Source organism: Phalacrocorax carbo, chromosome 4 (genome assembly GCF_963921805.1).
Source record: "Phalacrocorax carbo chromosome 4, bPhaCar2.1, whole genome shotgun sequence".
NCBI classification, from domain to species: Eukaryota; Metazoa; Chordata; class Aves; order Suliformes; family Phalacrocoracidae; genus Phalacrocorax; species Phalacrocorax carbo.
The window spans coordinates 58,873,063-58,894,975 of NC_087516.1; the positions used below are offsets into that span (position 1 = coordinate 58,873,063).

General features: G+C 41.9%; 1 protein-coding gene across 2 annotated transcripts in view; it reads left to right on the top strand.

Moving 5' to 3' along the window:
* MCUB (mitochondrial calcium uniporter dominant negative subunit beta) overlaps positions 1 to 21,563 on the top strand; it is a 55,422-nt gene extending 33,859 nt beyond the window's left edge. Inside the window, exons 2-8 of one of the 2 annotated variants that reach the window (XM_064450099.1) lie at positions 10,774 to 10,849; positions 11,123 to 11,293; positions 15,735 to 15,839; positions 16,077 to 16,237; positions 18,681 to 18,884; positions 20,293 to 20,409; positions 21,361 to 21,563. In XM_064450099.1, coding sequence (XP_064306169.1) covers positions 10,774 to 10,849; positions 11,123 to 11,293; positions 15,735 to 15,839; positions 16,077 to 16,237; positions 18,681 to 18,884; positions 20,293 to 20,409; positions 21,361 to 21,438 — 912 coding nt within the window. In that variant the 3' untranslated portion in view covers positions 21,439 to 21,563. The remainder of the gene's footprint in view (positions 1 to 10,773; positions 10,850 to 11,122; positions 11,294 to 15,734; positions 15,840 to 16,076; positions 16,238 to 18,680; positions 18,885 to 20,292; positions 20,410 to 21,360) is intronic. The other variant, XM_064450100.1, reaches the window with a different exon arrangement.
* Positions 21,564 to 21,913: the final 350 nt, after the last annotated feature.

Genomic DNA, 21,913 nt, shown 5'->3' on the forward strand with positions numbered 1-21,913 from the left:
CATTAAATTCTTGTTTGCTTTAGTGTTAAAAGGTGTTCCTAAAAACATTCGGTAAAGCCTGCATTTACAGAATGCAGGTTCTTGCCCTGTTTGTTGCCTCAGTCTTTCAAATGCATGTCCTAAGTGAATTGGTAGAGGAAGGGGAAATAGAACAACTCTTCATCGGCTGGGGTTCAAAGGCTTTGAGGTGAAAAGTGAGCAGCTAGCACGCAGATTTGCCAACTCCCCTGGGCGGCACAGCAGGCACATCAGAGCACAGCTGCTGGACCATCCAGGGTGTACAGAGCCTTTCATCTTCTTGTACTGATTTTAATTGTTTTTCTCATGATAATAAGCTTTAGAAAAAGCCTTTAGAAAACCTCTACAGGAAATCTCTAGTCTTTCTGTTTGCTTTGCCTGCTCTGTAGAAAGGTGTAAATGTACAGGCTGCTTGTACAGACTGAAGGGCAGAGTGGTAGCTCAGTGTATCACATCTAGTACCAGTAGTTGATTTTGATATACCATTGCTGTGTGTATGCTTTGTACTTTTACTCCTGTAGGAAGAAGGTGAAAACCAGTCTGTGCTGGATTTGATACGGAATGTTGCAAATTAGTTCACTGAGTCACTATTTCAGCTAAAGGATGTTTTTTAAAACACCGATGTCAACAGCTGAAACATGGAAGTGGGCAGCATCAGCAAGCCTTAGGCATTTGATGTTTTTAGCTTAAAATAGCTTCTTGAACAGCAGTGGGAGAAGAAAGACTTCCAAAAGGGAAAAAATGTGGGTTTTTTTTCTTGACATCTATCAACACTTTGTCGTGTCTGTTTGGGCAACAGCAATGTTTGAGACTTGTGTTGAAAAGTATATTTCAGAGCGATAGGTCCTTAGACAAAAGTCTTAAAGTGCCAGGACATGCTCGTCAGGCCCGTTGCTGAGCTCTTGGATTAACGAGGCCTCTGCTCACTCAACAGCACGGCTGTGTTTTGTTTCATGCCGGAACGACAGTTGGAGTTTTTTTAGGCATCTCTGCTATGGCTGCCCTTCTGTCTAGCAAGAGTGTTGTTGAAGCTACTTCTCCCAGCAAAGCTCCTTTCCAAGAAAACAAATACATGGTTTTAAGCTTGCCTACTTAGATGAGTTACGTAGTTTTAAAAATATTTGTGTAGACCTCTGATAAGGGTCTTGGAACAAAGTTGTCTTCTCAAGTGGAGTGTTCCTGTTGGTACGACAGTGTTGCTAAACCCAGCTTATTGCAACCGTTCTGAGAAGTGTGCATAAAGGCTGGAAGCTCTTAAAATATTGGTACCGATACATTTGTAGTGGCCCCTTTGATCTTGTTGCTTAGACATGTTTCCTTTCTTTGCTTTTGTCTGATTTTTTTTTTTTATTTATCTTATATTTTCCTGCTGTCAGGATCTATTAAATGGCAGCTCTACAGTTTCTGACAAAACCTGTTGAAGTTTCTGTTGAATTGTGATCTGAAGTTTGCTGTTGGTTATTGGCTATTGGTTGTTCTTACAGTATTTGCCTAATCTTTCAGTTCTTCTGTTCCTACCTTTTTTTTTTATTTCTGTGTTTTGTTGGGGTTTTTTGTTTGTTTGTGTGCCCCTTTTTTAAATTTTTTAAAGCAATCAAAAGAAATTTGTGTTTTCCCATTGGAAAAGTACCTGCTTACAGCTACCTGTGCAAAACACTGGTTCCTAAGTGGGCTGGTCTAACTGCAGACTTTTTCTTTTTTAAAAAAAACAGGAATGGAGATATGGAAAATTTTATAAAAACATCTTTTTATGGTCTGCTATGTTAAAATAATCGTATAGACAAATCATTCCTGGAAATGTCATGGCAGGGGAAAAAGAAGAAGCCTCTCCCGTAGTGCAACACGCAGATACTTGCACCTAGATTTATATGTAGAAAATTATATATTTCTCTATCTATATCTCTCTCTGTGTCTCTCTATATAATTTATATAGATATATAGAATTTATCTATATATAATATAGAATTATACTGGGACTTAGCTAGATGTGGACATAAAACTAAGTACATACTCTCTATTACTGTTGTGTTGCCTTAGATTTTCCTGCCCCCCAAGTAATAATTCATTACTTAATTAAAACACGTGTTTGCTCAGTACAGGTGGGCAAGTGGAATGAATCGTCCATGTCTGGCTGAAGTCAAGCACCATTTTTCTTGGTGTGTGTTTTCTTGCTGGGATGGCATCCTCTGAGCCGAGGTGACTGGGGGAGTGTTTGAGAGCAAACGAAAGGGGAAGGGCTCTGCCCACAGCTCCGCTCTCAAAGCCAGGCCCACAGAGCTGGCCACAGGCTGGCGCAGGTGGCTCTGGATCTGAAGCCAGCAGTCTGCATTGCCAAGAAACCTTCTGCGTTTGGGATGATGGAGTTTGGGTAGCAGAAATTACTAGCTGTGGGGAAATGCTATTCAAGAGAGAGCAAAATTTCACTACTGCTACATAAGAACAGTATAGTTATTTAACTACAGTTAAACAGTAACTTTAAGTTCTTAGGGAGGGGGAGAAAAAGTGGGGCAATGAAACAGGAGATGGTTGCTTTGATTTTGCAGCATACTGGGGTTCCTCATGGCTTATGGTCAGACCCTAGGGAGGTCTGAGAGGGGATAAGGTGGAAAACGCACCCAGCAGGATACAGATGGAAACTAATTGCTGGAGAGGTGGCTAAGTGGGGAGTAGAAGGGATGCTGAGGAGAAGAGCCAGCTTTCCCTGCCCGGTGTGTTTCAGCAGCTGCACAGCTGGTTCCCTTTCCAAGGTCCCTTTGACGGAACGTATCTGCAGCATGTTAACCTGCTAAAAAGACTTTCTGATAAACCAGGTGAGGGCAGTTGCTGGGAATTTCTCCACTGCTGATAATTTTGACTGACCTTTTTGCACACATCTGTCAAATACCAATTCTAAACCCTGAGTCAATCAAATATTCCAAGCACTCTCTTCTTTATTAGCCAAGCTGTAAATGCCTTAAGGCAATTGAAATCTGCACAGTTGAGTAAAGAAAAGCCTGGGGAAGCAACACTCATAAAAATTAACAGAAGTGCATCCTTGTAGGTGTATAAAAAACTTTTTCTTGTGTTGGGAGCTAGGGTTATTTATATTTTAAATAGAAATGTCCCTTCTAAATGAAAATGTTGACAAGTAGTTGTTTTCTGAGTTATATCATCTTTTCCCTGTGTGCTACAACCTGCCCAGTGCTTTCAATCTGAAAAGCTCTGTAAGAGAAAAGTGAGAGTTGGCTGTAACTTTGGTAAACCTGTAAGTCCATTTACCTGACTTTGCATCCTTATCTTTCTTCTGTTATCTAATTTCAGCTGAAATTTAAACAAGCTTTTTCTTGGCTGGCAATTTGAAGAATTAGTATTATTCCTGGAGATGAGTTTGAGCGGGTTTTTTTGAGATACACACAAAAGCAGCTGCACACATTAAGATGCAGCAAGCCCATTTTTTTATCTAATGAGATACACTATAAGTGTATTTTTGAAAGCAAAGTCACTCTGGTTACCCTTAAACTAAAATTTGGCGGCATTTCCCAGGTCAGCATGCCTGTCCTAGAAGGCATGGCACAAGAGCAAAGATCCATTCTGTGGGACAAAATAAAAATCCTGTCTGTGCCAAAAAATTAATCTTTTGACCAAGACTACTGTTGGGGAACAGATGGCACAGCTCTCGAATGTAGGCTTGTTTTTGCTTTTGATAAAGCACAAATGCTTTTTCATGCTATAATCCCTCCCTCTCAAAGTCTTACCCCTCTTTGATTTGCAGATTTCCTTCTATGTGTTGCATCCCATCTTCCATTCTGAAAATTAAGTAGGTTGGAAGAATAGCAGCTTTCAGACAACTAGACTTTATTGAAACCAGATGAAGATGTGAGATCTCCAGTGCTGTAAAACCTTAGACCAGGCAAGATTTTAGATATGCTTTTCTTTGTAGGAAGGGAGGGAAAAGAAGGTTTGATAAAATAATAAGACACAGTTCTTGATGTACCTCCTAACAATGCGCTTGGCCTGTGTAATTGTCTTGTTTTTAGGCACGTCCTTACATTTGCTTGGAAGTCTGCTTCCTTTGAAAAGCAACGATTATCTGTACTTTCAGAGTAGTCCCCAGAAGGCATTGCAGGCAGAAGGTGTCAACTGGTGTTCATTCCTCTCATCTCCTCAGCGCTTCCTCGTGTTGCTTCTTTGCAGTGAGGGGTCACTGTCACTGAAATCATGCTTTTGGGTAGAGGAGGGTGAGGCTTAATTTCAGCCTGCTTTAAATGTCAGTGTTTTCAGCATCTGTTTTTACGGCTCATAAAATGGACACGGATGCAAATCCAGGTGCTTCCCTAGATACCCAGAGCTCTGCATCTGCAGCTGCGTGGTGGAGAGTCAGATGATCTCGGTGACATGCTGTGTGAGAAGAGGGACTTTGCCCCCTGTGATCATCCATGACTTGCTTCTTTCCACTACCTGCACATGCTGAGTGGAGTTGGGGGAGGGGTGGGGAGGAAGAGTTTGGGCAGGGAATGGGTAAGAGAGCACAAAGGAATAGTGAGCAGAAGTCAAGCGGAGGATGCGCACTTGCTCAGCAGAGGCTGGGTGGAAGGTCTCCCTGGCGAAGCCCTGCTGCAGTGGTGGATTTGACCAGCTGGGCCTTCATAAAAGAGGTTCTTGGTGGTCAGTCGCCTCGACGTGCTTCTCGTCACAGCTGTCACCGTGGCCATTGGTAGTGTTTGTCTGGCTGTTTAGATCTAGTGCCAACTGTTCTTGCAACCTGAACAGAGGCAGAAATGAAAGATCATCAGGGATGATAAAGTCACAGAGAACAAAAAGCAGGTGAAACCAAACTTCTGATGGCTTGTACTCTTTTACAGTGCTGTAAGGCAAATGAGCTTTGAAGGGAAAGCACATGAATGTTGTACTGATCTTGCATCTTCAAGATCACCAGAACATGCACACTTATGTTGAAACTACTGCTTTCCTGGAAGAGACCTCTTGGTTACCTTTTTAAACTTTGATTTGTACTGAGGAAGGGGCTAAAAATACTGTGGATTTTGAATCAGCTTCAGGATTGAAATGTTGCAGTGCAGTTCTTGTAGTGCCCTATGGAGCAGCTAGGAGAGGGTATTCACTGCATGGTCCATATTGAGACAGGAAAGCAGTGTCTCAGGAAAATAAGAAAATCTATCATCTTTTTTCTTCTGTAGGTAAGAGAAATATATCCTGAATGCTCCCAATTCAGAAGTATCTTCCCTGTCTGAAACTGTTACTAGGTATAGGGTTATTATGACAGAATGAGTGATGGGTCTGTTGCAGGGGTTGGTTTGTTTAACTTAAGTTCGGCTTCCAAAAGCCATCGATAAATCTGAGTGATGTGCCTGCTGTTCGTATTGAAGCTGTTGTTGCATGATCATCTAAATGGGTTCTAGGGCCAGTGGAGGAACAATTAAAATCCTTTCATTGTAAGCAAAGACAAATTACCGAAAAGCTAATGAGAGAGAAGGTGTTTCTGTAGCTCAAATGAGCACTTGTAAAATGATTGTAGGCAGTTGTTATGGCTTCTGATGTCTTATTTTCTTACTCATGTAGGATTGCTTATAACAGCACAGAAATTTAACAGCAGATCTCTCCGGAATGGCCTTGGTGACTCATTTTAAAAAGGGAAATACCTTATGTGTGGTTATTGTAAACTTGGTCTGAATACTGCTTCATTTTTGGTAATCTTGGTTGCGCAAGATCTGCAAACTCAGTAGACTGTGACAGCACCTGCTTTCTTTTCCACCTTTCTCTTAGTGACCTTTCTGAAATGTCTGTAGATAGTTTATTCTGAAATTGCAGATTGTTATTCCATAATTAATTAATTGCGCGGTTTGTTCCCCTGGGAGAATCAGACGGGAGCTGACATCATTCATATGCAGAGAACTCCTAGGTGTGTTTGTTAGAGATAGAAAAACATATAAGTCAATATGGAAAATATAAATAGATACTTAGAGTACATGCCCTTGTGGAACAGTGGATAACACGTGCCTGTCCTTGTTTTCCTCCTGCTCCAGACAAGCAAGCAGCATCTAGAGAAGTGGTTTGTCTTGCCCTCTCCTTCACAGGCTGGGCAATATCAGCACGTGAGGAGAAGGCTGCGTCTGGGGATGTTGGCTCATCTAGTGACACTTAGAAAGAGAGGCCCCAAAATTTTAGGCATTGCAACTACTAGTTTTCCCTATGATTTTTCTCCCTTCTGTCCCCTTCCCCCAGTCCTTCTCCAGCAGCCTTATGAAGGGAGGTGTGCCAGGTGTTGGACAAGGACTCCAGGAGATAACTGAGCTCTTCTGCCGAGAGAAAAACTGTAACATTATATTACTGTTGAAAAGCACACTGCAAGATACATTTTAATTAGAGTGTGTTTTGCTGCAGTGTAATTAAAATAAGGGTAAAAAGCTTACGCTAAGTGGAGTAGCATGTTTTATTATTGTGCTTTTCTATTTCAGATTCTTATCGTTGCCTTAGAGACAGGAAATGAGAATATGGGAGACCATAACATTCATAGTAACAGTCTGCGGTAATAATTTTTTGTGAAGGCTGCTTATGAGTTTGACTTGAGGCATTATTGACAGCATCTCACACTAGAGGAATATAATACTTCAGTTGTAGTATTGCATGGCACTCCAGGAAGAGCGCAGACAGAGTTGAGCTGACTCTATGTTGTTTGGTTGGAATGAAAAGCTTTCCACTAATAAATGCGAATTAATGGGGACTTGAATGTTGAAGGAGCATGACATTATTTGTGCTGTTGAAATAATAAACTAAAACTACCGAATCTTCTGAGATTTATATAAGCCAACTCAGAACAGTTTGAAATATGTGATTGTTTGCTAGCTGCATTTTGATTCAGATTTTTTACAAGCTTTTGGGATGGCAAGTCAAAATTAAATGAATCAACTAAGTGTCAAAGATAATAATTCAATGCTCTCAGAAAGTCTCCTAATGACATCTTTTTGTGGAATTCCTTTTTCAAGGTTGCTTTTTTAATGAGAAGAATATTTTTACTTCTTGCTCTCTCCCTTCCCACCCACATTAGAATTTTCCACAGAACAGAAATTATGGTTTCTGATGAGATTTCTATTTGCATGTGCAGTGCTGAGGAAGATCAGAGGCTTTCATGCCCCCTCATGTGCTGATGATGATACCAATTTCTTACACGTAACTGGTCACACATAAATTTGAGCTTAAGTTTGAAGCAGCACTCAATCAACATCGTAAGAGATTGGAGTTAGCTGTTCCAAATAAGCAGAAAGTGCAATGTAGGTAGTTTCAGTGGTTTGCCACTTTCAAAAATGAGAGTGCAGTACTGCTGTTCCTTTCTCTCCCACCCACCATCTCTGGCTGCTTAGTTTTCCAGCTCAGTTATGCTGCTACATTAGTTCCTAAAGCTGTGCTGTAAAGCAGATTGTTGAAATTTCCAGTGGCAACTCCTCTGCTCTGAGAGACAGGAGGTACCCTTAAGAGAAGAAGTACTTTAAACTGGATGTGTACTTTCTGTTTTACACCAACTGGTATTTTTTACCGTAGTACCTTCCATTATTTTTACCACAGTTATAACTCTGTGCCTTAAATCCTCAAGAGTTTTCACTCCCAGAGTCCATGCCTTGCACCAAGTCAAGAGATCTAGGTTACTGTGGCTGACTGCTGCTCCCAGGTGTTTTGTGTTAGGAAGCAAATAGGGCTGAGGGAGAAAGGGTGTTTCACAGCCTAATGCTGTTCACAAGCCTTTGGCCCGATTCCAGAATACAGTTGTGGTGGTTTAGCCAGATGTCCTGCCACGCGTGTGTTCGAGTTGCAGAAAGATGTAGAATAGCTTTCTTTAGCCTTTGTGTGGTTAGATGAACTAGCAAGAGATGCAGGTACTGGCACATAAAAGAGTTAGTAGTATGCTGTCCTCATTACAGTATCTCAAAGTTGAAGTCACGATGCAGTGAACTCAGGATGCATTCCTTCTCGCCCAGCTCTCCCTGATGTTACTGTGAGGGCAGACTCATTGGTATGGTCCCATAGTTCTTCCTTTTAGCTGCAGTGGTTGCCAACTTAATTTCCTTTCCAGTGGCAGGGTGGGCATCATTCCAAGCATATCGAAAGGGGCACAGTGATGTGGCTATAGAGCGCAAGCTAATGGATAATAACTTCACTAAAACTGGAGATGTAAATCTGGAAATATAGGGAGATGGTTATCTCAGCCCTTCATGTATCCGAGCTAATTGACCTAGAGTTTCTGTAGAAAGAGGTAATTGTTTAGAACTCAGTTCAGCTCCATGGCTCAGTGGCTTTTGCTTTTGTTATACTTCATATTCTTTGCAGGTGATTTTAATGGGTAGCCTGCATTAACAGTCTAAAAAAGGAAAAAAAAAAAAGCTTTAGTATATAGATTCTTTCAGTGGATCATGAATGGTAAATGTCAAAGTCTAAAGAATAATAGAATCAAATACCATAAAGATCTTTATTTCAATAATGTATTTAATATATATAAATATTTTAATATGTTAATTAATTGTTTAATGCATTGTTTCCTTCATAAGCAAAGTAGGTACCCAAATTCACCAAAACGGGGCTTTGAGCAACCTGGTTTAGTGGAAGGTGTCCCTGCCTATGGCAGAGGGTTTGAAACTAGATGATCTTTAAGGTCTCTTCCAACCCAAACCGTTCTATGATTCTATGATTCAAAACAATAAATGAATTAATGAATTAAAAATAATAAATGAAGGAGCCTTCCTATACAAGCATGGAGAACAGTTCTGTGCCTGAGGCAGGTTGGAGGGTAGATGTCTAAATATTAATTGCAAAGTTATATATCAAGTGTCTGAAAAAATTAGTTCCTTAAATATATCCCTCAGAGGAAACAAATAACACAGTTGTTAGATTCGAGGCTGTTGAGTATTACCATGGACTGCTCTAATCGGTGGGTTTCAGGGCCTTTTGTGGAAAAACAGATTGAGTGTTGAATATTGTCTCCCTGCTGCCAGGCTGTATGTTTATAAATGTTTTGTGGGTGTAGGTGCCCCCTGTACGTGGGGTGAGAACTGGCGAGCCAGGCTGTGTGTCCTGCTTTGCCCCAGGGAAAATCTCTTGCTCTGCTGGGAAAACAAAGAAGTTATTGCACATGTCCTAGCTCTGGGTGGCCATTTGGCATTCCTACGCTCCTAGTGTCTACTTTTTTTTTTTTTCCTTGACAGTGCTCTTGTGTTTAAAGTATTTTGCTAATCAGTGTTAGAAAGTGCTAGTATGATTCATTTAATTTTCCTTAAATCCTGAAAAGTGCTTGTTCCAGGAGAAAGCTAGGCAAGGTCAGTACCTTAGAAACACACAGTTTTATTTTTTACAGGTGAATTCTTTATTTAACCTAGTAGGATATTCCTATCCAGACAGTCAAGCTTGTCATTCTTAAAAAAAAAAAAATTTAAAAATCCCACAAACATGGTGAGCAGTGCTTGGCATACTGAATGGAGTATGGGCTATGAAATGCTGTGGTCTTCAGAAAGACGAGCTATTAAAGCACACCAGAGGGAGAACTGGACCTTGTCATCTCTCCCCACATTGTTTTGCACTTCCCCCAGCTATCATATTTCAAACCTCATGCCTTGGTCCAGCTCATGCACAATTTTTGTAATCAGCTTAGTCAGGGATGTGATTTCCCTTCCTACTTCTGCCTGTTACACTTAGTTTATAGCAGTAAAGCCCGCTTTGTGGGAGTCACTGCAATGGAATTGTTCCTCCCCTTGTGCAGGGGGACTGGCTGTAGCAGCAGAGTACTTTTGTGCCGGAGTAGTTGCATCTTCCACGGCATGGCTGGACTGCTTTAAGTGCACATGTCCAGGCAGAGCAGTTTGTCTTCTCTGTTTTGACATGGTTGTGTTGCAGCGTCTCGATGGTTGTCACCAATGCCCCTCGAAGGGACGGGCTTGGGAGCGCGGCCATGCAGGTTCAGAAACCTGCTGTCAGCACTGTCCCAGGGCGCGGGGGGGATACGTATTGCCTCTGGGTGTGCCTCCTTTGGTGTGGTACCAGAGGCTGGTGGTGCTGTTAGTTGCAGCAGCATATTAGCCACAGTTGAAACAGCGCTCAGATTTAACAAATAAAACTAAAATATCTTCCACACTTTGGCAAGGGGTGTTGTTTTTACTGTCTTTTAACACCATGAATGTCAATAGTTAACTTTTGGTGTATGATACATGATTACGAAGCAAAGGGGAGTGACCTCGCTCTGCATTGGCTTTTATTTTATTTGAGATTATGAAGAGCACCATCCTGTTTATGATTCAGCAGTAAAAGACTTCACTGAAACCATGCACACTGTTTTAAATTACACTGCAGGCTCTGAACCGCTGCAGAACACTTCTGCCTTCAGGCACCACGATGTAGAGATCTTTCAAGCGGCTGTTTGCGGGGTAGAAGAGAGGGCTTATTGTAAGAGTTGCATGAAGCACTTCAGAAACACTGCATTCTTTTTCCCCCTTTCTTTCCTTCCCCTTTCACTTTTTCCTTGCGTTATCTACACCAAAGTTATTTACAAGAAGTTAAACGATGAGCAGTATCTTAATACCCTTGGCAACATTTATGCTTTCTATAAAGATGGTTCCATCTTTTAAATAGAAATTGGTAAGCGAGGGGTTTTTCTTCAGGACACCTCTGCTGTTAGTTCACACGGAAGCAGATCGCCGTGACAGGTTGGGCACTGCCTTCGACTAGGTAAATATTGCATCCTAACCTTTCTAAAGCAAGCTCCCCGTGTCCGTGCTGCAGGTGCTGCTGTGGAGGCATGCTGGAGCTTGGAGGGGCCAGGCGGGAGCACCTTACAGCGCGCTGGTGCCATCTGACGGTAAGCTTGCCAGCAGGTTTTCCCCCTTCCCATCAATGTCTACAAGCTTTTCATTTGTTTTGTGGGAGTAGGGTGAGATGGCGTTAGTTGCATGTTATATATATATCTAAATATCCCAGAAACAGAAGTACTATATTCATTAAGAAATCTAGAATGTTTTGTGTGGTTTTCTTTATTCATCCTGTGCTTTAAAAACAGCTTTTAAATGAAACTACAACTTACGATATGGCTTTTTCACTTAGTTTTCTTTTCTACCCCCCCTCCCCCCCCCAGAAGTAACTATTAATTACAGACACAGTCTTCCTGTGATAACTCTTACGCTGCCCACAAGAAGCGAACGCTGCCGGTTCACTGTTAAGCCAATGGTGACCACCGTAGGGGCATTCCTGCAGGATGTGCAGAGAGAAGATAAAGGAATTGAGAAGGCGGAAGTGTTTGCGACAGGTATCTTACATTTCTGTCGTTCCTCAAAATTGATCCGTTCCTTTTCAAATGGACTGTACTTCTCTCCTGAAGCATGAGTTCAGTCCTCCATCAGGTTTAGCATTGTTGCTGTTGGGGTAGTTCTTGAATGCTTCTGGGGTTTATTGGTGTTTCAAATTTAATATCTGAGACTTCTTGGAAAGGCTGATGAAAAATGCAGAATTGGACATAATACTGTGACCTTCCCGATGTGTACCAGGAAACAGTAGTGTCCTCTATTATATTTTTAAAATAGCTTCTCTTTGTAATGCTGACTTTAAATAAGTGTGTCTCTTCTAGTTTTCTCGATACCTTTTTCTTTCCTTGTCCTCCACGATCATTCTTAAAGACAACCAGTCGGGCTCTTCAGTGTGAGGACTGCCAGTTGTCCGACGTTACCTGGAGCTGGAAGAATCCATTTGCCTTACCACAAACTTGAACTCATATGGAGAACTTACTAAGAGCTAAGCAACCAGATACTGTGTGCAAATATAAAGGGCAGCTTTTTTAGTCTTTGGGGAGGTTTCATTCATCAGCTGGAGTACAGAATTTTGGGGCCTTTGGGTTGAAAAGCAAAAGCTATACTGATGTGTTAGCACCGATGTGGTCTTTCCTCCTTGTAGCATACTGTTTATCTCATTGTCCCAAGTCTTCAGGTCATTTTCTTAAGCTCTGCTCACTGTTTTCATGTGTTTTGTCTCCTTGGTCTGCCTGTTGATAAAAGCTAACTACCAGTTAGTTAAACTGTTTTTTCATTTTATTTCCAAGACAACTTTGTATTTGGGCAGTGCTTTATAGTTTTTCCACAGCAATTCTGAGAAGTCTTGCAACCCCTGTCCTGGTCCTAGAGGACTCGATCTCAAAAGGAGAACTGAGATGTAGCTTTCTTGTCTGAATGTGGTAGAATAGGTACTTGAATTTGGCCAACTAAAATCATCCATTTCTTCCCTTTCCCTCTCACCCCCTTAAAAAGAAATAAAAAAGAAAAAGGATAGCTATATCCCTGTACAAAGATTTATTTTCCATCATGTCACACATAAAGAATGGGGTCAAGGAAAGTAGGTCCACAGGTTCCTCACTGGGTGCGTTTGTAATGTTCCTTTTCTTCCTGGTCGATATTGCAGAAGGCTGCAGGGACTTTTAAAGGAACTGAAAATAGACTGATGCTCCTAGAGGTTCAGGAAGCCACAGATCTAGGAGAAGCTGCTTTAGTTGCCTTTGAGAGCACATTTAGTAAAACAGGAAAATACCCCATAGAGCAATATATTTATATCCTCTAGAGCAATGGAGATAAGATCTGTGTGGACCCCAGAGCGTGCATTAGCGTCATGTACACAGAAACTTTGGGGTTGTTTTGTTTTGTTTAATGCTATGCCTGCTAGGCAGCAAAGGTAGAAAATTCTCTTGAGGAAGATAATTTAATAAAAGACTCTTCTATCTTCAGGAGCGTCTGTAACAAATGGTTATTGTCAGCAGCTTGCCTTCCTCTTAACATGGAATTTTTCACTAAAAAGGGTTTCTTACTGGGGTGAGGCAGGGCTAGCCAAGAACATGCACCAGCAGACAGTTAACCTCTGGGTACTGCTATCTGTGCAGATACATCCATGACAGAGGTATTTGTGTTTCATTGCTGAATCCCATTCTTCTGTAGTATGTCAGCAAAAGCTTACTACTCATTCCGCTTCAGTGTAAATATCGGTCACTTGTGAAGCATAAGATAGTTCATGTAAGAGGCCTACAAGTCTGGCATTTTTGGTATGGACCAGCAGCAGGTTCCAAAGGGGAAAGGAATGTGGGCCGCCTCCCCTGACTTTGAAATAGAAACGTTGCCCACTGTGATTAAAACAAGGACTGTTAAACGGTTCTCTGCTCTGTATTTTTCAAGTGCTGGGCAATTGTAATGTTAGGGAACAGCTTAGATGCTTAATTTATTAGTAAACTGATAGTGTAAAGAGAAACTACTGCTCAAGTACCAAATTTAAGCATTTATCATTAAAGAAATATTATGAAGCCTTGATTTAGTGCAGACACTTCTTCTGTGTCATCTAGCCATTAAATGAAACCCAACCTTTATTGAAAGCATTAGTGCTGTGTACAGTGACTCACTTTCATTTTCTGTGGATTCAATTTTGGTCCTGCAAAACTTCTGTAGACAAAAAACGGCCCTTGGTCCATATTTGAACACTTGTCCTTTGGTATAGGAAGGAAAGTAGCCTTTTGCTGAAAGCCTGTGGGGAATTTTCTAAAATAAAATACCTCCCTTTGCCCCCAAACTTTTCTGCTTTTCAGTTAATGAAAGGTTGGACAGGCTAATAAATTGGTGTTGCATCACATTCAGAACAAAGAGTCTGTCTGGCACTTCTTTTGAAAAACATTTTTTTCCTTAAATGTCACTTTATAAATGCCACCTTAATAAATTACATGCAAATGAGTGTTGATGTTCTATTACACTGTAAAAAAAAAAGTGGATGGACATATAAAAATTTCAGATTTTGTACTGAAAGTAATAGCCTTCCAGGTTTGCTTCTTTTACCCACACCGAGTGGGCCAGGGAGCCAGCTGGTGTGTTAGCTCATGGAGTTCAGTAGTCTCGGCCTCAGCAGGTGGGGCCTGAGAACAGAGTTCCAGTGAATAAATAATTGCAGGTGTGGTGTTATCTGTGGTGCCTTTCTGTAGCGGGCATGCGGGGACAAATGGAAGAGCGGGAGCAGTAACAAATATTTACATACAAAAATCTTCATATTTTGTAGCCTGATCACTATTCATCTCAGGAGTAAAGCTGCAGTTTTTCTTCCACTGCCCACCCCTTGGCAGGGGCAGGGGAAAATGCCCTTTTTACGTACAGGAAATGAAGACCAGATCAAACAGCTACCATGGAACAGCTGCCCTGTGGCTTTTGAGCCCCCCATGCCACAGCGATGTGGCCAGCAGCAATGGTGTGCAGCTCTGGGGGTTCTTGGGCCACCCGAACCCCCTGTGGGGGCTGGTTTTAGTGGCTGGCTCTGGGATCTGCTGGACTTGGGCCAGTGAGAGCTCCCAGGATCCATCATTACATGTTGCTGATGATGACTCTGGGAGCTCTTTTTTGTTGTTTTCAGCTCCCTGTGGAATGTGATGTGTTCCTTTGCATCTTAGCTGTGGTGAGGTGCTGTGGATGGCAAAGTGAAAGGAAATATGAAAGCAGGCAGGCACAAAGAGTAGTACTATACTAAAGAAAAGGGGTTATTTACAGTCTTCAGGCCCCTTTAAACAGGGAAACAAAAAGCAGAGATGGGACAAAACGTATCTTCTACATTGCAGCAGAGGTTTTAGATTACATCTGCCTTTCTGTACAGAATGTAAAATAGGAAAGGAAAGGATCCATTTCTCATTTGGATGCAGCTATTTTTCCTGTTGTTCAGGAAATGAGAAGTGTTGCCAGAGCACTAATCTTGCAAGATCTGCTGTGTTGGGAATGCCCTGGGAAAGGCTGCCGTATGTCCACGCTGTTGGATGACAGCCTTTTTGTATATTGAAGTTGTGGTCCATCTACTGCCTTTTGGGAGAAAGGGTCTTTGGCAAAGAAAAATGGTAGAGAAGGAATGAAAAGAAGGAATATAAAAGCAGGATAAAATCTTCAACCAGCTTTCCTGACTGAATGTCACAGTTGCCCCCTTGTCTCTGATTTTAAGTGATTGAAAATAGATATGATTTTTTTTTCTCTCAGCCTGTTCTCTGTGTTGCTGATGGGGTAGCAATCATGTCGATTTTTGCATAAAAAAGAGAAGTAGAAAAGGGTTCTCCAGAACTTTTTAGGCTCATGCCTCTGTGGCTCCTGGTCTGCCTTGTACTGGACAGTCTAGCTATCTACTTCTTAACTCCCAGTCACAACATATATTGGAACAGAGCGATTACAAGTACCATTAATAAAACTCTGAACACCACTACTGACAAGAATTGCTTCTTTTGACTAGAAGAGCTTGTTTAAAGAAAGACACAAATCTATAACTGAAGATGAGGTCTTCAAAGGCCTTTTAATTTCCCCAAACCCTTTGTCCCAGTGAAGATCCAAACTTGTGTGTGGATGGAGAAACAAAAATGCAGATCTTTATGTTGCGATTTATTGCTGTTTTATGCAAGACTTTTTTCTTCTGCCCTCCCCTGCCCAGTGGGTCAGTACTAGTCATAGTTGTAACACAAGAAAATGCAAGCCTCCTCATAGTAGTGGCAAGTCCAAACAACACTGCTAGAGAAGGCATTCAGGCACACACTCTGCACTGATGTGTTCTTCCTTACTTTTTAGTATCAGTTACAGATTTACTAGAAGTATACTTGCCTTCCAAACATTATTAATAAAGAACTCTAGCCTTTTCCAAAGGGATATCAGCTGATGTTTAAGATTCCTTATGTTAAATGATTTAGAACTTAAATCTTTCTTCTGCAGATGGTAGCAAGGTCTCTGATGCAACCTTGATGGAGGTCTTACTGATGAATGACTTTAAACTTGTTATCAACAACACAGCATACAGTGTGTCACCTCCTGTAAAAGGTAAGAGTGATGCTTAATAGCTCTGATTATCTCGCTTCATCTAGTGAAAGGCATGGGAAGTCTCAGAAAACTGGAACCTGTCTGGAGAAAGGAGTTTCTCTCTTTTTTTTTTTTTTTTTTTTTTTTTTTTTTTTTTTTAACCATTGGGTGGTCCTGCATTTTGGGGTTGGAAGTGGGGAGAGAATGAAGAAGGGTAGGTTCTTGAAATGTTTTATATGAAAAACATTTTCTTTTCAGGTAAGCTGAGTAGTGAGCATGCTACTGAAATGGAAGATATCAAATCCTTGGTTCACAGACTGTTTGTGGCTCTGCATTTAGAAGATCACCAGATCAGGAAAGAGAGAGAATTGCTGCAGAAGCTGGACCATCTGAAAGAAGAGCTGCTGCCTCTTGAACAGGTTGGAAATTGGGGTTGCTTTTTAAAATAAAAAAAAACCAACAGAAAACCACAAAAAACCCCAAACCAAAGCACAACAAAACAAAACAAACTCAGAAGCATTTCCTTTCATCAAGAATAAGTCCTGTGGTAGAACAGAAGAATATCAGCGTGACTGGCTAGGGTGTGTGTGGTTTATTTGTTACACAGTCAAGGGTCAATTAAAATATAATTAAAATTATTTTCAATTCACTTCTTTTCCCTCCTGTTATGCACATGACCTGGGTAGAAACTGCAACACCTGGAGAAAGGTGTCATGCATGAGTATCAACATGGCTAGTATTGGGATTGAAAGTCCTCTTAGTCACCTGTTGCGCTGTGAGTTCGCTCTAGGAGCTTGACCCCTACAAATCAATGGGCCCTGATGCCATCCACTCAAAGGTGTCGAGAGAGCTGGCTGATGTCACTGCGAGGCCACTCTCCATAATCTTTGAGAAGTCATGGAGAATGTGGGATGTCCCAGAGGACTGGAGGAAGGCAAATGTTACCCCTATCTAAGAGAAAGTTACCTGGATCCTCCCTCGAGCCTATAGGCCCATCAGCCTTAGTTCAATCCCTGGGAAAGTTATGGAACAAATCCTCCTGGGGGCCATCACAAGTCAACTGAAGCACATTACTGGGAAAAGCCAACATGGCTTCACTAAGGGCAGATCGTGCTTGACAAACCTGGTGGCCTTCTATGACAAAGTGACTTGCCTGGTCGACATGGGGCGGGCAGTGGACATCGTCTACCTGGGCTTCTCCAAGGCCTTTGATATGGTCCCCCACAGCCTCCTCCTGGAGAAATTGATGTGTTATGGCCTAGACGAGTGGTCTGTGCAGTGGGTGGGGAACTGGCTGACAGGCTGCACCCAAAGGGTGGTGGTAAATAGCTCTTTTTCGAAGTGGCAACCTGTCACAAGTGGGGTCCCCCAGGGATTGATATTGGGCCCAATGTTATTCAACATCTTCATAAGTGATCTGGATAACGGGATCAAGTGTAGCCTGATGAAGTTTGCATATGACACCAAATTGAGCAGGGAAGTAGACACTCCAGAAGGGAGAGTTGCTCTGCAGGAAGATCTGGATAGGCTGGAAGAGTGGGCCAGCAAGAACCTTATGAAGTTCAACAAGGACAAGTGTAAGGTCTTGCACCTGGGAAAACATAGTCTGGGAGTGCAGCACAGACTGGGATCCTCCTGGCTCTGTGGAAAGGGACCTGGGGGTCCTGGTGGACAGGAAGCTCAACATGAGCGAACAGTGTGCTACTGCAGCCAAGAAGACCAACAGGATGATGGGTTGCATTAAATAGGGCATCACCAGCAGAGATAAAGTCATTATCCCCCTCTACTCAGCACTTGTCAGGCCACACCTGGAGTACTGTGTACAGTTCTGGTCCTCACTATACAAAAAGGATGTGGACAGGCTGGAAGGGGCCCAGAGGAAGGGCCACCAAGATGATCAAAGGACTGGGAAGCTGCCATACAAGGATAGGCTGGGAGAGCTGGGTTTGTTCAGCCTTGAGAAAAGGAGGCTCAGAGGGGATCTCATCACCACGTACCAGGACTTAAGGGGCAGCTACAAAGAAGATGGAGGCTCCCTTTTCACAAGGAGTCACATGGAGGGGACAAAGGGGAATGGACACAAGTTGCTCTTGGGCCGATTCCAGTTGGACACAAGAGGGAAATTTTTCACAGCGAGAACAGTCACCCATTGGAATAATCTCCCCAGGGAAGTGGTTGACTCAGCCACGTTGGGCACCTTCAAGAGTTGCCTGGACAGGGTGCTGGGCCATCTTGTCTAGACTGCTCTTCCTAGAAAGGTTGGACTAGATGATCCCTGAGATCCCTTCCAACCTGGGATTCTGTGTGATTCTGTGAGTTCTGAATAGCCATCACAGAAAAAAAAATAGTGAGGTAGAAATTATCTGTGGCTTAGCCTAGGATTTTCTATATCATCAAGGCTGCAAGGCAAATTGTTTGGACTAATGATTGCTATAATTCAAGAATGGAAGGTATGAATATTGATCTAGGGCATGCTAAGCTAACCCAGCATGAGGGGAGGAAGCCAGAAAGAGCCTGACAAAGCAGACAAACTTTTCCTTGGCTTCAGACCTGCTTTGTGAGGACCAGCCTTAGCGTTAACCAGAGCTGCCTTGAACGGTAAATGGAAATCCAAGAGAAATAAGTCCCTGGTAGTGGGAAGGGGAGAGTAAAAGCAGCAATTCTTGGTGCACAACAGCCAGGAGATCTGGTTGCCCTTGGATATCAGTCCTTTTCTTTCTTGGCAGGGTTAATTCAGTAAGAGGGGTCAGTAAAAGATCCTGAAAAAGGATCTAGCCCAGCAGTAAAAAAACATAGTTGAGGAGCGGCTTATCAGTTGCATTCATGTTTGCTTAAACAGGTTTATGTATTGCTTTTCCTTAGATGAAATCCAAAATCATGGACAGTACAGATGCAAAGACCTCCAGGCTTCTATGGATTGGCTTAGCTCTGATGTCAACACAAGGGGGAGCATTGGCATGGCTCACATGGTGGGTCTATTCATGGGACATCATGGAGCCAGTCACATACTTCATCACTTACGGGAGTGCCATGGCTTTCTATGCCTACTTTGTTCTTACTAAACAGGTAAGTCCTCCTTTTGTAAATGTCTGGAGTATGGTAAAGGAGGAAATCTGACTCTGAAAATCACGATGTTTGGGCTCTAATGAAAATACAGTTCAGTAAATAGCCCTGCCATCAGACAGGGACTTGTTTGATCCCTAATGGGGCTGGATATGAACATTACATTATGCTAAGTCAAGCCAGGCACTGTTACATGTGAACTGCAGACCAGCTGCTGAGCAGAACTACTATCTGTAAGATTTCATAACCTAGCGAATGAAAAGTGATGAAAGAAGTCTCTCCTTTTATTTTAAATGCTTGTAGATCACTTTGAACAGTAAACAGCACTGTGCTCATTGCTGTAAAAGGGAGAGCAGCTAGTAGTGCTGTGCCAGTTTGTGAATGCTGCCTTACAGCAGGCCAGGAAGCAAGTCACTGAACGGTAGCTGTTATTTGCTGGAGTTTACATGTAAGCGGTGCAGGGTGCCAAATGGTTCGGAAATCTTGCAGTTGCATTCTTGAAATATAGTTAATTTAGTGCCTGAAAAAATGTTACTGCTTTGTTCTTCGTGGTCTGACTGCTTTCCCTTGACTTCAAATGAATGGAGGTAAATCCAGGACAGCTGAAATGGGGCAGGAAACAGGCTTTGTTTAGAAGAAAAAATTCTGCTGATTAACAAAAAGACAGATCTTAACTGAGCTGCACAATACAGACTTCTGAAATCCTGTACGACTTTGAGGAATGTTTCTTTTTCCTGTTCGAGCTCTGTACTTTACTTTACTCCCAAATTGCACATCTCGATGTCAACTTTCTGTGATGCAAAACTCTGTTATGGAAGTATGTGGAAGAGTAGCCAACACTTCCTTCCATAATACCAGTGTAACTATAGACCTTGTGAGATGTCAGGTTCCTTTAGTGAAAAGGGGAGATGTGTCTGTTTTTATGAACAGCTGTCTCTAAATGCGAGTTTTACTCCTTCTCACTGATTTTTAAGAAGGGATTCCTAGGCATTCCTATTTTTAAGTAGATAAAGAGATTACTACTTGGCTTTTTTGAACAGCTGCTGGTGCCACTGCTTGAGACTTTGAAATAAGTTTTTGAAAAATAGTTGAACTTTCTCTGACTCCTTGGAAGTAGGCTCCGTTGGCTCAGGCAACTCCAGTCATGAAGGTCACGCTATGTCTTTCTTATGATTGAAAATTCCTTTAGACGCGACAGAAATTATTCCTACCATGTGTCTAAAACGCCCTTATGACCTTTAAGGGCATAACTTCATAGGTAGCCTCTTGACAGAACGTGTGTGTGTTGAACTAGATAAATCTTCCTGAAGCGGGCTGAATTTCTATTGAAAACTCATTTTTGCAGATAATTTTCTGACCTCTACCCGGTTTTCCTGCTACCCCCAAACATGTGCCCTCCTTTCTTCAACAGGACTACATTTACCCTGATGCTAAAGACAGGCAGTTCCTCCACTACTTCTATCGGAAATCCAAAAAGCAGCATTTTAATGTGGAACGATATAACAAGCTGAAAGAAGACCTAGCAGAGGTATTTAAATATAGTCCTTAAATAATGAGGTAGCCTCTGGGGTAAGACTTTTTCATTAAACTCTCAGCTAACAGAAAATTGACCACAAGGTTTGTTAGTTACGATCAAAAGAGTGTATTGCTTATCAGCCAGTTTGAGCTGTTTAAATAACCATACAATGTTTGTCATTGTTGTATGAACTACTTCAGTAAGTCATCAGAAGGGGAGATTTTCATGAATTTAATTTAAAACCAGTCAATTTATCAGCCCTACACATCCATCTCTTGCATACTTGAATAGGTTGCATTTTCAGCCATTTTAATAGAAGAGCTGTATTGCTTTTGGAGACGGTGTGTTTGCTGCATTGCAATGATAGCACAGTCTTTTTCCTGCCTTGGAAGGAAACTGTCTTGCAGAGTTTGGCATTTGACATGTAAAAGGCTTCGATTTCCAACCAGTCACCCATATTCTGTAAAAGGTGGTGGTGTGTGTGCCTGGAGGAGCTTCGTAATCTTCATGAAAAAAATGTAGCAGATCCCACTCCTCAATTCTTACTCCCCCATTCCATCTCCCCAGCCCTGTGTTCAATGTCTTGTAAGAGAGAATTGAAATTACCCCTAATTTTAGTTCAAGACCTGTGGTTCAGGGTATCATTTCATGAGCCACATTTGGCATAAGGCTAGAGTTTGATGCTTTTTCAGTAGCCTTTGAGTATGAATGTTGTCGTTTCAGCAAAAGAACACTCTGGGGTGTGGGCGAGTGGGTAGATGGGCAGGGCACATGCTTCTCTCTGGAGTCTGGCTGAATGACCTGAGCAGGTCTGTAAATGTTCAGCATCCTCCATTTGATTAGTTTGGTTTCTTGCGTAAGACCAATGCCTCCTGAGAAAGGAAAGATACTGGATGTGTGAAAGAGGAGGATACAACAGAGGGCTGCAGAAGGATGAACTCACTCTCTTTCTCGCACCGGCAGGCAGAAGAATCCCTGAGGCGCCTGCGGCAACCCCTGCACCTGAGGCTTCCCATCCAGGAAATCAATGAAAAGGACTGACTTTGGTTTTGTATATATTAGAATTGCCTTTTCAAAGCCAATATGAACACTTAGTTACTCTACAGAAACTGGATATTTTTGATCACTATAGTTTTGAAAGTTGCAATAAAAATCTATTAAAATTATTTGGTCGCTTGATGGTTTGGGTTTGTTTGGGTTTTTTTAAAAATACTATAAAGAAGCTGCTGAAGCAGAGTTTTTCAAGATATTTATCAAATCTCTTTTAGTAAAATGGAAGTATTCTGCCTGCTGGTAAAATGACAGGGATGTTTTATAGAACAAGGGCTGTCTTTTTAGGACTATTTACTGTAGCACAGCAGTAGCTCATAGAATAACTTTATGCATTGGGTATTAAGGATTTTTTTCCCTGAAATTACAGTTTTTCTTTCCCTATCTCTGATTTGACTCTGATATAACACCATTGGTGAAGGTTAAACCTGCATTACAATTAAGCTTTTTTTAGTAAATATTGCTG